The sequence below is a fragment of the Sycon ciliatum genome, chromosome 1, assembly GCF_964019385.1.
Source record: "Sycon ciliatum chromosome 1, ocSycCili1.1, whole genome shotgun sequence".
NCBI classification, from domain to species: domain Eukaryota; kingdom Metazoa; phylum Porifera; class Calcarea; order Leucosolenida; family Sycettidae; genus Sycon; species Sycon ciliatum.
Window position 1 is genome coordinate 22489046 of NC_088643.1, and position 14768 is coordinate 22503813.

The window sequence follows — 14768 nt, forward strand, 5'->3', positions numbered from 1 at the left end:
GAGGGGCGGACAGGGCATGTCCAATTCGGACACTCTGTCGACGTTCAGTGATATAGCTGGTGAGCCACTGCAGACTTACCCCGGTTACGCCAAGCGTTGCTAGCTTTAATATGGAGGAGACCCATCGTCCAGACAGTGTCGAATGCTTTGCTCAGGTCGAAAAAACATAGGAGGCTAAATTGTTTTTGATCCTTGCATTCATATAGCTTCTGCACAAGCCTCAACAACTGCCAGGCGGTCGAATCGCCTCGCCGAAATCCAGACTGTGACGGGTCAAGCACCGGGTTCGCATAGTTGACAGCTTAATTTTCATCCACTAGCAATCCTTGAAGTGATATCTATCAACTTCAGAACATCGGTGACCCAATATCTCAGTTTGTGATGCCATTTTACACATTTTGTTAAATAATGACACGCCAATGAATTGAATCCTGAGAATACTATGAAAGTAGGGCATGATTCAAGACACTATCCAAAGTGGGATCATTCCCATTTTTTTGACACAACGGGCATGAAGGATATCACTTCCACCTGCAACAGTTCATTTAGACGTAGCTTGCCTGGAAGTGGCTGAAAAACGTTCTTTTACAACCATGTTTAAAAAAGCCAAACCATCTCGCACTGTGCTTCTAGAATTCTCTCCTTGCAAAGGAATTAGTTTTTAACCCAAACCCAAAGGTTGTGGGTTCGAACCCCACTTTTGACGACCTTGTTTTCTTTTTCCGTCGTGATCGAACTTTGTGGCTTCGAATCAGGGAGTCGTAAAATACCATCGGGGAGTCGTAAAATACCGGTATTTTACGACTCCCTGCTTCGAATCCCATTCTGGGTAACTTTTTCTTTTCAAAACTCCCTGACATGATGTAAACCAGTACAGGTGCAGGGAGTAGCACGCACAGTGTAGTACGTAACAACAAGAGTACATAACTCTTGGTAGCAATCATTGTAGAATCCACACTGAGAGTACACAGGGCAGGGGGCCTTACACAAATCCGTAGAGATCGTCATGCAGCATTGGCCACGGACTACAGTCTACAGTAGTGGAGAACAGAAAACACCAGGACGAAATGAATACATGTACATGTATGTACATAATCATTAGGCGTGATGGCGAACAACTAATTACTTCAAAATAGCAACGCTTGCTTGAAACTTGACGTGGTGATAGAAAGAAATCAACGCAATAAATATATTAGAGCTCCTATTCCAGTATTTAGTGCTACATAATTGTACAAAATTTATGTACATCGGATATTATAAAAATGAACAATGAAAAAAATCTGGACTCTCATGTACATGACTGACTGTAGATCTACATGACTGTACGACTCTCTGTCAATCAGCATGCAGCAGTGCTAGCTAGTGTATGCGCCAGTACTGCAGTAGTGATCAATCAACTGCGTATTTGTTGACCTGCATGCTAGGCTGGGCTAGGCTGTGCTGGGCTGGGCTAGCTGAACTCTGTTGCACTGACGCTGATCTGTGGGGTGCATGGGTTCACAAGCAGAAAATCGACAGCACGAGTGACCAGCAGCAATAGCAGTTTAGTTTGACGGATTGACCTGCCATGATGTAAACGAACACTGAGCCAAGGGTGAGATTTAACCAAGAGCCCATCTGGTTATGGACTTCTGCTTCTTGGTGCTAGGGGCTTGTTCAAGGCACACACGAACACTGGTCACGGTGCTCTCTCAGTCAGAGTGCATGCCATCAAGCAAAACGCGCGTAGCCTAAAATGCACAGTACAGGTGCTAGACTGCTAGATGCAATCCCAACTCAAAACTATCAGTCGTTGTCTCTGCTTTTCCCTCATCTCCCTCTGCTCTGGATTTTCCGTCATCGAGTTTAGTTTTGTGCACTCGTATAGCACATTCCGACATTGACTGTACTCTCAGCGGTAAATGTGGACCATGACCATGGGTCAAGACTCAAGACATGCAGGATTAGCGTAGATCTACTCTTGGTTGGACTCACTTGGTTCCAGGTTGGCCAAAGATCTGGTTGGCTAGAAGAGTGATCTCACTTATAAGCATTGCCTGTCTCTCCTCCAAGAAGGCGACGCGCCGCTCCAAGCCTTGCACGTAGATGTTCTTCTTTCGGCGGTACTCCTTGGCTGCCTCCCTGCAATGTGCGAAGCAAATACGGTAATAAGTTACAATGTAGTTCTGACTGGTAACTCATGGTAACGCAATTACATGTACATGTAGGGGCCATGTACCAAGACTGGCAAGAGTAGGCATGGGCGGGTAATGCTAGTTATTTGCTGCGACAATGCTAAAGGCAATGCTCATAATATGAGGATATAATGTCACTTATAATTAGGGCTCAAACGATTAGTCCGATTAACCGGTTGCAGACCGGTTACGAAGAATTAACGGTTAACCGATAAAGATAACGGTTACGCAGTTACTTTTCAGTCAATTTTTCAAGTATCAGGTCGTTGCAAAGTGTGCACTTTCGCGGGCTGTCGCACGCGTACGCAATTTCTGGGCTGTCAACTCGGTCATATCTGGTCTCTTGGTGTGAGAGTATGTATGAATGAGCATGCAAGGGAATGTACAAGTGTGCGTTGTACTGAATAGGGTACATTTTTTGAATGAGTTTATGTCAAATATACGGTTAAAAAAGAGTCCGCAGGATTGCCGTGGCTTATAGGTTATAACCGGTTAACCGACCGTTAGCTTAGCAGTTAACCGTCAGGGGTAAAACCGTGACCGTTTGAGCCCTACTTATAATGCTCACACTACTCCATAATGCCAGTTTGAAAGTTGGAAAAGTCGATTTAAGAAGGCCGTCTTGGATCAAGGCCAAAGCGTAGAAGAAGAAAAAACTTAAACAGCAGTGAGCATGTTGTCTGAAACAATCCACTGAAAAGGTTCGTTTGCAACGTCAAGTCTCCGGACGAAGCCGGACGGGTTCAGATGCACGATTTTCGGAACTGGACCTAGCCAGCTTCATGCATGACACCGTTGTCGACCGGCAATTATGCTTGTAATGCCAATTTTTCATGCGAAATGGTGTTATAATGCCAGCATTATGCCACCTGGAAAAAAGGGACTATAGTGCCAGCCATAATGCTAGCATTACCCGCCCATACCTAACCAAGACGTTTTAAACACTGTCTGTTCGTACACACTCTAATTAGTCTCTTGGTATACCAATGGCATCCCCGTGTCTGCTGCAGCTAGTGGTAAGAAAGTGCTCGTGTCGTGATGGTACTCCACATGGAACACCTGAAATAATGAGGTATTCACAATTTCGCGCAACCCAAGTCTGTTACTCGTCTTGCCTCTGTTCCGGGCTCAAAGTGCAATAGATAGGCACATGTACAGTACATTGTGCTTTCGAGTGGAAACGTACTCGGCAGGTTATGTTGCTATTGAGACATTACGCAACCGGTAGCGCCTGTCAAAATAATCGGGACTAATCAGGAGTGACTAATGTTACATGACCAATATACTTAGTTTGAAGAAGGGCTGAGGCTTCCTGCAGCTTCATCTGTGAAAAGAATTCGGGTGGACACACCCATTCCCATAGCGCTGCACATCACATCCGAACCAGTTCCGTTATTTTTACAACGTTTCGGCACTTGGCCATCGTCAGGTAATAACAATGAATACCGTGGAAGCCACACAAGAGCAGTATATACGCAGAGTGTAGCGCCAAAAAAGATGCGAATTATGTCATTATGGAATGGGTGTGTCCACCCGAATTCTTTTTCACCAATATACCTATAACCATAATACAATCATGGAGTTATATACCCTTTCCATAAACATGTGAGCGAAGTGCACATTGTCATGCAGTGTGAAGCCTGCCTATAACATGACATCGAGAGAGAGAGAGAGAGAGAGAGAGAGAGAGAGAGAGAGAGAGAGAGAGAGAGAGAGAGAGAGAGAGAGAGAGAGAGAGAGAGAGAGAGAGAGAGAGAGAGAGAGAGAGAGAGAGAGAGAGAGAGAGAGAGAGAGAGAGAGAGAGAGAGAGAGAGAGAGAGAGAGAGAGAGAGAGAGAGAGAGACAAACAGACAAACAGACAGACAGACAGACAGACAGACAGACAGACAGACAGACAGACAGACAGACAGACAGACAGACAGACAGACAGACAGACAGACAGACAGACAGACAGACAGACAGACAGACAGACAGACAGACAGACAGACATAGAGACAGAGAGAGAGACAGAGGGACAGAGAGGAGACAGAGACGGAGAGCCAGGGATGAATGGATAGAGAGGGAAGATGGAGAGACAGAGACAGAGAAAAAGAGAGAGACTGACAGACAGAGACAGAAAGAGAGACAAATACAAACACAGGCAGACAGAGAGAGACAGATACAGAGGGGGCCTTGACTGTACATGCACCTGTTGTGCTGTCTTCGTTGTAGCTCTTCCAAAGAGTCCATGTTCTCAGTGCTCATCATACAGGCGGCCGGAGGTCGATCAGGCTGTAGGATCATGGGTATGCAGGCTTGGACGTTGTATGTAGATATCATAGTTGCTGGGCCTGATTCCACCTGCGCAATAGGCTCTACTGCGTACTCTCGGGGCATCTGCTTTGTATGCAGGTGTCCGGTGAATGACTTGAGACCCGCCATGGGATTGGCCATTGGCACCTGACATTGTATCGGTGCAGTCTGGCTCTGGAGGATAGGTTTACCGTTCTGGCTGCTGCTGTAACTGCGTTGTGGGCTCACATCCGGTGTTGGAATGCCATACGTGTGCGCATAGGCGTCGTGCATTCTGAGAAATGGCGGGTATGGTGACTGTGAGCTTGGGTGCGAATATCCGCTTCTTTGTGTAGGAACTTGATGATGCACACTGTTGCTGGTGGCCAGTGGAGAATTCAATGCACTGTAAACAGAGATGGATAAACGCGCACATGCTTTGATATGCCCGTGACACGTCTTCAGTGCATTGGCTTCTGCGACTATTTTTGCAGTTCCCTCAGCTGAAATGCATGCCCACGTGAACAATATTCATCAGTTGGAGGAAATACTGTGAATGCTGTCACTTTGTCAGAAGGCCCTCCCTCCTTTTTCACGGGCTAAGGTTGTCACAAGACTACTCCCGTGCCCTTGCTGCTGACCGAAGCGGTTGGGTGGGCATCTGTGCCCGAGTGGTGTCGGCATCCTAGTTTTTGTCTTCTTTTCGCATATTTCTTCTTTTTTTCTGAAACTGTTGTGGTCTTTTGTATCTACTCGAAGTGGCTTATGCGAACACTTTTGGCTGGTTTGCACGATTTGCGTGCAGCTGCAGGCCATGCTGATGTCTACGCGAACAAGCACATAATAATAATAAACTCCCTGGAAAGGCATCCAGTTACCTTTGAAGAAGTATATGACACTAAAGTAGAAAGAGCACAGGTATTGGTGGATGTCCACGAACTCACATTGACAGCGACGACCGCCTGGACATTGATACACTGGTCATCTTCTGAACAGGACAGGCTGCAAGCGAAGAATTAACCTTACCGTCGATGTATGCTGACACCAATGTACAGCAGTATACTGCTGTCCTATAGTTCTGTGCTCGACCGCCTCTTAGTGCTCAACTAGGTGAAAGCTGGTGGGACGACTGTCTAACTTTCATCACCGTCTTCTACCAAAAATCAATATCTGCTAGTAATAGTACATGATTGTACAATCATGCACTTTCCAAACTGTGGTGTCGTGCGTTCCAATACGTATGATCAACACGTACAGTAGCATTGAATGTCGTGAGAACACAGTATTCAGAGGTCTTGTATTCCAGAAGCTATGAAAAAGACGAAGATTGCAAACTGCTCGTGCGAATCGTAACGAGGTGATTCTCAAGCTTCGACTGGAACATTTAATTAATTTTATGTTCCAGTCGAAGCTTGAAGCAGTATCTATTATTGTATTACTAGTACTAGTGTGATGTAGATACATCTAACAAAGATCGGCGGCTCTCTTGCTCGGCACCGACCTAGAGCCCAGACTCTGTATACCAAGGGAGTGTTTGTTCACCCCAAATTGCCTGGTTGCGTCATGCAGTGCTCAATCCTGTGACCATAGAACATACAGTGTACGTGGCCAACAGGAAAGACTGACTGGTAGTGGAGCGAACATGCGTGAGGAATGGGAAACTGCGGACAGATGTCTCGGCAGTGGATTCTTTCTAGACCATCGCCATCTGCTCCCCTCTCTCAATTGTCAATAGTGCCAATTTCATCCAGCCGGGGAAGAAGCTCTTTTTCAACGTAATACTAGTACATGGTCCAATTGAGTGTCAGCCTGTGTGAAGTCGTCCCGGCCAGCCTATCTCCACATCGGAGCCTTCTTTCACAAGAATGGTGTTCCCAACTGGATCGATGGCGCCGAGTGTGCGTCACGCGGCCCTGGCATGGGCACGTTGCCTCCCTCCCGACAGTGCGTGAGTCACTACTTCCATGTGTTTCAGTGCCATTGGCGACCTTCTCCAAAACCCACACTTCACTAGGCTTGCTAATATCCCACAACCAGTAGTGGAGCGATGGAGACCTCATTGAATGAATGCGTCTCCTCACGGACCATCACACGATTCGCTCCTCATGAGTCATGGACATGGGTAAAGGGTAGAGATCTACAATTGTAGGTCTTTAAATATGGCGTGACTGCACCAGCGTTCTTGCCTCGGCATGGCCAAGAATGTCGGGAGGAAATGTGTGATCGATATACTGTACATGCACATGTAGTCCGTCATTCGTATATGGCTGCCTGGCAGTCTCTAGCTCTGGACGCACGTGGCCAACAAACATGCCCTCCACCGGATCGCGGATGCAGACGTCCCAAATCGCCTGCTGTCACCATAGACATAGTCTGCACGAGATTTGACACATCAGCTCAGTCACTGTTTACATGCGCGCAAAGGCGAGTCCATGATCCATGACATAAACCGTACACTAGCAGTACCACTACCAGTACGTGACTATAAACAGGCATTCCGGACCATTCATGATCGGGGGCAGAATATCCCGGACCGATCGCAGGGAAAGAACGACTCATTCGCACGCAGAGTGCTCACGATTTCGTTCATGCCGAGACGGAGTGAAGAAAGAAGCCGAATATTTTAATGTTAAAACATTTTACTTCATGTAACTAACTGTTCCTTAGAACTTGGGCGCACACGACTCAGACTGACTCATACCTCATACTAGAGTCCACGTCGGGTTATCATGGTTATAACTTATGTACTCTTGCTCGTATTCTAGGGTATGTGCAACAGTTGACTCAGCAAAGACCAGAGAGCCAAAGTTAAAGTTGTTGATACATGTGGCGACTAGTACTACTAACGTACTTTTGTGTTGGCGTTCATAGACATATTCTTGACATCTTGTATCGTATCGAAGGCACGGCAATCGATCGGTTATCCATCTGCTTCTCTGCTTTGCACTTGCGATCTGCTCTGTCCAACGCATTGCTGGTAGTAACATTTGGAATTCCCTATCCCGTATCGCTCTTGCCCGCACTTACTTTGCTATCACCCGTTATGAGCGAGCCCTCTGGTTTCATTCCACGTAGAGTTCGAGTAGCGATGCTATAGAGCACTGTGTTAACTACCACCCCGCATCTTTCTATCTTTTTATTTTTATTTTTCTCCTCAGCTTCTTCTTCTTCATAAGCTGTTGACGGGGACTCCCCCGATTTAGGCTAAGGCCTGTGTGCATGTGGAGAATCCATAAATTAATACAAAATTAATACAAATCCACGGGTCCATTCGTGGGCCGTTACAACGACTCCTCTACGTAAACGGTGTATGTTTTCCACAAAGCCAGCATGCTATGGAACTGTTTACCGCCATCTCGCACTTCTATAACTTGTCTTCCCGAGTTCAAACAGGCCCTCTTCCAGCATTTTCGCCGACACACTCACTACAATGATGGCATACCAACACATTGACTTGAGTTGTGTCTGCTTCTTTTTTTTGGTTTTCATTCTTTATAGTCTTGTACTCTTCCCTGAACACATGAACCTTCTCCGAGTAGGAGATCCCCTCGACAGGCCTAGAGCCTCTGGATAATCCATTAAAAACGACCTGCTCGATACTGCTACTGGCGTCGGTCTAAAACCAGTGAGACCAAGGGATAAAATAGCACCACAATGGTGCATAGTAACAATTTCAATACTTGGCCTAAATCGAGTGTCAATTTTAGCTCTGTTGATTGCGGGTATGATTCCTTTGGTGCTTATCACTGAGGAGGGGTGTTAGTAAACAACTTTCAGAAAGTGTTATTGACCCTTCCCCCTCTCCCCTCTCTCCGCCTTCCGCATTGCCATCAGTCCATGTGGCGTACAGCGTCAGTTTTGTGTTTGCCCCTGCACTGCATTATGCATGAATTGTTCATGTCTCACTCTTGGACCTTGACTTCCTTTACGGCTTTGTATGTTGCATGCTATTTCTTCGCTATGTCTTCGTTTTAAAAATAGTTTATCGCTTGGTTGTAACCTTTAATGGTAAACCACTATTTCGGTTATGTTTATTATCACGTTTCAGTGGTGAAATCCCAGATCCCCAATGATTGCTGTGGCTGAGAGCTTGAGCGTTTGTATTTGCAGTAGATTTTTCTTGCTCAAAATAATTATTGTGCTTCTTGTCTTCTAGACAATTCTGTATGTTTGCCGGAGCTACATGTAGGAGCTAATGTCCGACTTACAGAGTTAGATACTCTGGTTGGTAGCAAGTACAATAATATTGTGCGTGATCTACGACGGATTGTCACATTTTTTGAATCTTCGTTCTCATAATTTCGGACAACACATGCACGGGCGTGTTGTGCCTTGTGCGTTGCGTAGACTGTCAACATGTCTTTGTAGCCATGGTAGCATCAGTGCTATTTTATCGGAGTGCACTGGGCCTATCACCGGATCACAATCGGTGGCGTTTTGCACTTGGTGGATCTACACACAAGTCATGTAGACATCGGCCGTGGCACTTCTCTGTTTTGCTCGTCTTCACGGATTTTTTAGTTCCAGATTGTACAATGGACTCGGGAGGCAGCATTCACACGCGGCGGGCCAACCGAGCCGCCTCGCAAGGCAGCAGCAGCAGATCCTCGGCACATGTGCGTAGCAACGGCAGCAGCAACGGTGCTGTTGCCAACGGTGCTCTCAGTAGGAGAGAGGTGCTGCCTCCAGCATCACGTAGCAGTGCGCGGACGGGTACTTGGCCCGATGGCGGTCCAGCGGAGGACGACACCGTCGGCCGAGCGTTACCCACCAAGGCAGCATCGAGTCCGTACGATTACCGATCGGACGACGAGGATGTGCTGAACAGTCGCATAGGTATCTATGGGTGGCGAAAGCGATGTCTGTACCTGTACGAGGTATGCGTGGTCATTCTGGCCGTCGTCAATCTCGCGCTGCTGGCATGGATAACACAGATCATGGACTTCAGTGTGGTAAGATGTGGGTCCGGGTCTGCAAATCAAAATGAGAATAGAAAGGTGACTTGCATGCAGATATACATGAACTTAATGATGAAGTCTAATCGATTGCATCACGTGTATGGAAAAGAACCAGTCCTCACCATAGTGGAAGGGTGAGCCAGGGAAGGCATGACTCAATCACAGTTTGAATCCTTTGCATTGCAGACTATGACTTCATGGCAGGTCAGGGTGGGTGCATGGTATTTGTGTTAGGTGTTGCATGTGCACCGCTGCTCAAGGAAATCTAGCCATCATGGCTAGCGCTAGCGCTAGCCCAGGAGCAGGACCTGCACACACTGGACTGTGCACTGACCATAGTGGAAGGGTGAGCCAGGGAAGGCATGACTCAATCACAGTTTGAATCCTTTGCATTGCAGACTATGACTTCATGGCAGGTCAGGGTGGGTGCATGGTATTTGTGTTAGGTGTTGCATGTGCACCGCTGCTCAAGGAAATCTAGCTATCATGGCTAGCGCTAGCCCAGGAGCAGGACCTGCACACACTGGACTGTGCACTGCGCTAAACATATCAACACATCCTGAGCCCGGATTTCATTGCACATAGTTGACCAGCTGTATAAGTAGTTCCTCTCAAGTCCTGCAGGCAGTCACACTACTAGTACCACTGCCAGGCACACCACTGCTATGTGGTGTATATCATGCAGTGTACTACAGGGTGGATCAGTGAAATCCAGCCGCCGCATCACTCGGGTACGCGCCGGGCGCTGCGCAGCCCTAGACCTGCAGACACTGGGCTGCGAAATGATGCAAGGTTCAAACTTGAGTGCCACGACCCGATTGCACTGAGCAGGACTGTGTGTACTGACCAGGGAGTAGTACAATACCGGTATTGTACTACTCCCTGGTACTGACATCACCCAAACTGAGACCAGTGATAGGAGGATATTCAAGTAACGTTATATACACCTTGACAGCCTTGATATCTTCCATCAGTTTGACCAAGAGTACATAAACCGTTTATGTACTCTTGGTTTGACGGAGTATTAAAGCAGGGAAGGTTTTCCTGTGTTTTTCTGCTGTTTATTTTTTTGCAGGAGGGCATGGGCAACTTGCGTATCCACAGTGATCGTGTGACAGTTCAGGGCCGCAGCGAGTTCGTCGGCGGACTATTTGCTAAATCGATAACGTCTGAGCCGGTGAGATGCAAGGCATTAGGACGACCTGCAGCTTGTGTGAAGCAATAGAGCTGGTGTGAATGGATAATGTCATTGTACAGTCGACTCCTGATAATATAACGAGCACCATTGTGCAGGAGAATTAGTTACATCCTGGAATGGTGGTTATATTCTTGAGATATATCAGAACTTGAGTTTGTGCTGTACATGCACGACAACCAGAGGACACGCTTGACTGACCCAGGATGCTTGCATGTGAAGCCGTCGAATCCATCGCCAAATTTGCCGCCGTACATGTACAAATCAGAGCAAGTGTACATGATTCCGCTTCATTGGACCTGTGGGATTATCTCTATCCTCGTGTTCCGTAGCCATTGAGATAACTGTACAGTATGTTCATGCTCCAAAGAGTGGGTACAAGGAAGTGGCCAGACTGGAAAAGTTCTTGAAGTATTTTTTAGATACATAAAAAGTGTGTCACGCATTGCCACACTTGCCTAAGGCCTATAGCAATTGCCCTGAATCATCATAGCATTCAACAGTCACGTTATCATACCCACGAGAACTAGCAACCCGGCTTCTGTGACTGCGCTGGCCAAAGAGCGGAAATCGGAATGCAGCCTCTTTCCCTCATCAAATAGAAGCAATCCAGGCTGGACAAGTGGCCACTATGCTCCGGGCAAAGCACATGCTCACTGTACAGCACCACAGGTACAGGCTCTACCTGTGGTGTGTGTTCACAGGGACCTGGCCATGGAGACCCTACCACCAACACTGTGTGATTCACAAGGTCAGATTTCATTTGCTGTTACATGTACTATAGCTGCATATAATCATAACTTCCCTCTCGTTGTTGTTTAGAACGAGGCTCTTCGTCTTCTGAGTGCGAATGGAATCAACATCACGGCCGGACGCACCTATTTCCTCATGGGCAGCAAGAGCATAGAAGCTCAGGCCGATCGTCTCGAGATCAGGGACAGCAACGGAACGGCCTACTTCGTCGTCACGCCGACACACCTCACGACCTCCGTGGAAAGCATTGTTCTGAACAGCTCACGAGGAGCGTCTTTTCAGGGTACGTCAAGACGAGAGTAAAATGCAACTAAGGAGAACGTTAGTCGTTCTTGTGTTCTACCCCTATAGTGCTATTGGAAACATTCTGCTAAAAATGTCCATACAACTGGTGAAAAAGGAAATGCTCTCCATAATCAAGTGGCCCGAAAATGGGTTGTGATGTACACGCTCAGTTCAAAGGCCTCTTCATTGCTATGTGCATGGCAAAAAGGCTATTCGTGGCTGTACAGAGCACATGCAAGAAGTATGCAGGTCTTCGCACACTTCAGCCACATACACCAGATCACTCAATCTCCGGACAGCTACGGTACTGCTCGATGAAATCCAGTCGCGGTGTCACTCAAGTTTGCGCCTCGCATCATTTCGCAGCCCAGTGTTCGCAGGTCTAGGGCTGCGCAACGCCCGGCGTGGACTTGAGTAGCGCGACTGGATTTTATCGAGCAGCACTGTAGCTGTTTCGACATTGTTATGGCTCATCAGCGGAGCCCCCAGAGTGACTGGCCGAGCCGATTGCAATGAAGTCTAAGGGACAACAAAGCCTTTTAAACCATCTCAAAGCCAGAGTGTTCCAATTGCAAGAAAGAAGGCGCAGCGAGCTTTGGGCAAGGGCAGGAAACAATTGACACTAACTACAAAGAGTGCTCAACCAGGCCGAGGCAACCTCGATCACCATCACACTTTAAAACGATTCCTTTGCTTCACGATTCTCTTATCTGTGTATGCAGGCAGAAGAAATAACTGCCTTTTAATACATTGAAGTCTTTTTTTCATTCTGTTGTTCACTGTATATGTTGCAGAGTTTGTGCAGACAAAGCAGTTGAGAGGAGAACCCGGCGGCAGCCTAAAGGTTCTGTCGCCATCCGGCGAAATGACTCTGCTGAGCGGCGGAGCACTTAACATGCAGGCCAGTGGCTCTGGGATTGCCGTTACATCTCCAAACCGGATAACCTTGAGCGCTGGCAATGGAGGGGTGAGTCAGTTATCAATAATACCGACCCTGGACATGTACAAATTGCTTGAAAAACCAGCCAGGACCAAACAAATGCGCCGTGAAAGTGGTACACGGCTTCCTTAGTTGAGATGTGCTGCTCGTTCAAGATTGGTTTCCCATAGTTAATGCACACTATAGTTCAGCCCATATAAATTGTCTGTATGTGTGCACTACTTGCTTCTCCCAGATCTCACTGGACTCTGGCAGTCTGCTACTGCCCAAGCTTCCCATAGTCACCAGGTCCCTGGTCAACAGTCCCGGCGATGCGTTCTCGCCGGCTGCAAACGTGTACGAGGTGTGCGTGTGTGCCAACTCCGGCATGCTGTACCTTGCATCACCGAGTGCTTCGCTGACGGGGGCCAACTCGTCACTCGGGCCATGCTATGCCACTGCTGGCATCTGCTAATGTACTGCTCGCCCACCGATGATGATGATCGGATAATGATGATCGGATGATGATGTGATGGAGTTTACTTCATATTTCCATGATACGCCCATCCCAGGTACATGCCACTGTAGTGTTAGTAAGTGCAACTAAGAAGGTCACCGGTGACAGCAACTCGCCACTCGGGCCATGCTATGCCACTGCTGGTATTTGCTAATGTACTGGTCACCCACCGCTGCTGCTGCTGCTGCTGCTTATGATGATGTGGTGGAGTTGACTCCATACGGACCATAGTTCTGTGACGACTATCCCAGATACACACTGCTGCTAGTAACTGTAGCTATGAACATCACCAGTGATGATGTAGTCATGACCGTCTTCTCAGGTAATGTCACTGCTCCTCCCTGCTAGTGTATAGGTCACCGCCGATGCAATGGAGCCCAGTTCACCATAGTGCTGTGATTACAGTCCCATGGCCAAGTAATGCCACCGCGCTATAGATGTATATAAGTATAACAGCTGACTGCAGTCTGCATGTGGCTGGAAGTCTCGAACATTGGCAGTCCTGCTGATGATCATTCAGGCTGAACCGTTCCTGCTTGGCGATGCCGGTCTCATTCAATGCAATGCAGCGTAAGATGGCACGCAAAGTGATAGCAACATAGGACACACACTTCCATTCATTGCATGCACGGCGAATAGTTTCGAATTAGTTGAGTGTATCCCACTTGAATAATTATGCGTCTAGACTTGAGAGCCAATCATATCCATTCCTTGATCGCCGCACCAAAACCTGCTATACCCCAGCTCAGTGCTTGCTGATGCCGTAGAGTGATGCTACTGTACACTGACAGTCTGTACAGTGTCACATGACTGTTGACCCTACTTGGCAGTTGTACCTGTACAGGGAAATCCCCCACTAAGCCACTGAGTAAGTGGTGTGGAGGTGCAGGAATCTGAAGACTCTGAACAATCGCAGTATCCTTTGTACTCGGACGCGGTTAGCCATCACAGATAGACTTGTCCTTGTAGAGGTGCATGAATCTGAAAACTCTGAATAATCGCAGTATCCTTTTGTACTCGGACGCGGTTAGCCATCGTAGATAGACTTGTCCTTTCTCTTATCTTACTACAAGTGCTATAATATTCTTGTTTGTGACACTATCATTAACAGCTGCATGGATGTGCTGCACATTATGACAGTGTTGACATAGCCATGTACTCAAGTACATGGACATGAGTTTATAATAATTATTATTATTATTTGCTTCTTTCTTATTAACGGTCTCGTTGCTGTGTGTCGGAGCATTTCCACGGTACGGTCATTGTGACCATTGCGATCAATGCAGGCTAGTATAAGCCTTGGCAGCAAATGCTCAAAATTTGGCAGATTCTGCTCGAAGAGCATTGGAATTGGCAGAACCTTGCAAAGATTATCCGTGAATATGGCGGGCATTGTCTCGAATTCTGCACCTCTTCTTTATCCATATACCAAACATGTATGGCCAAACATGCATGAAACATACTAGAAAAAGTACCCTGAGAGATTATGCCGGTTTTCTGCTTGGCATCATCCACTATGGCGGCTATCACAAGCTCATGATGTGAAGCTCATGTAGTCAACTTCGCTAATAACGACTGCGGATATAACGACAATTCGCGAATAACGACAGCATTTCCATGCCCAGCGCAAAGTCCCTTCCTACTGTAATACATAATGAGACTTCGGGTATAACGACACTTCGCGAATAAGGACACT

At 47.2% G+C, this 14768-nt stretch overlaps 2 protein-coding genes across 2 annotated transcripts; one reads left to right on the forward strand and one right to left on the reverse strand.

Moving 5' to 3' along the window:
- Window positions 1-818: 818 nt before the first annotated feature.
- On the reverse strand, window positions 819-5636 carry LOC135806896 (uncharacterized). The gene is made up of 4 exons (XM_065321060.1): window positions 5390-5636; window positions 4363-4851; window positions 1975-2121; window positions 819-1480 (listed from the first exon to the last, which is right to left on the reverse strand). The coding sequence occupies exons 1-4, from the start codon at window positions 5428-5430 to the stop codon at window positions 1390-1392; spliced, it is 768 nt and encodes a 255-aa protein (XP_065177132.1). The 5' UTR covers window positions 5431-5636; the 3' UTR covers window positions 819-1389.
- A 3276-nt stretch (window positions 5637-8912) lies between these two features.
- Window positions 8913-14287, forward strand: LOC135818281 (delta-sarcoglycan-like). Its single transcript, XM_065331633.1, has 5 exons — window positions 8913-9397; window positions 10479-10580; window positions 11421-11634; window positions 12431-12603; window positions 12812-14287. Exons 1-5 carry the CDS (start codon window positions 8981-8983, stop codon window positions 13028-13030), a joined length of 1125 nt encoding a protein of 374 aa, XP_065187705.1. The 5' UTR covers window positions 8913-8980; the 3' UTR covers window positions 13031-14287.
- Window positions 14288-14768: the final 481 nt, after the last annotated feature.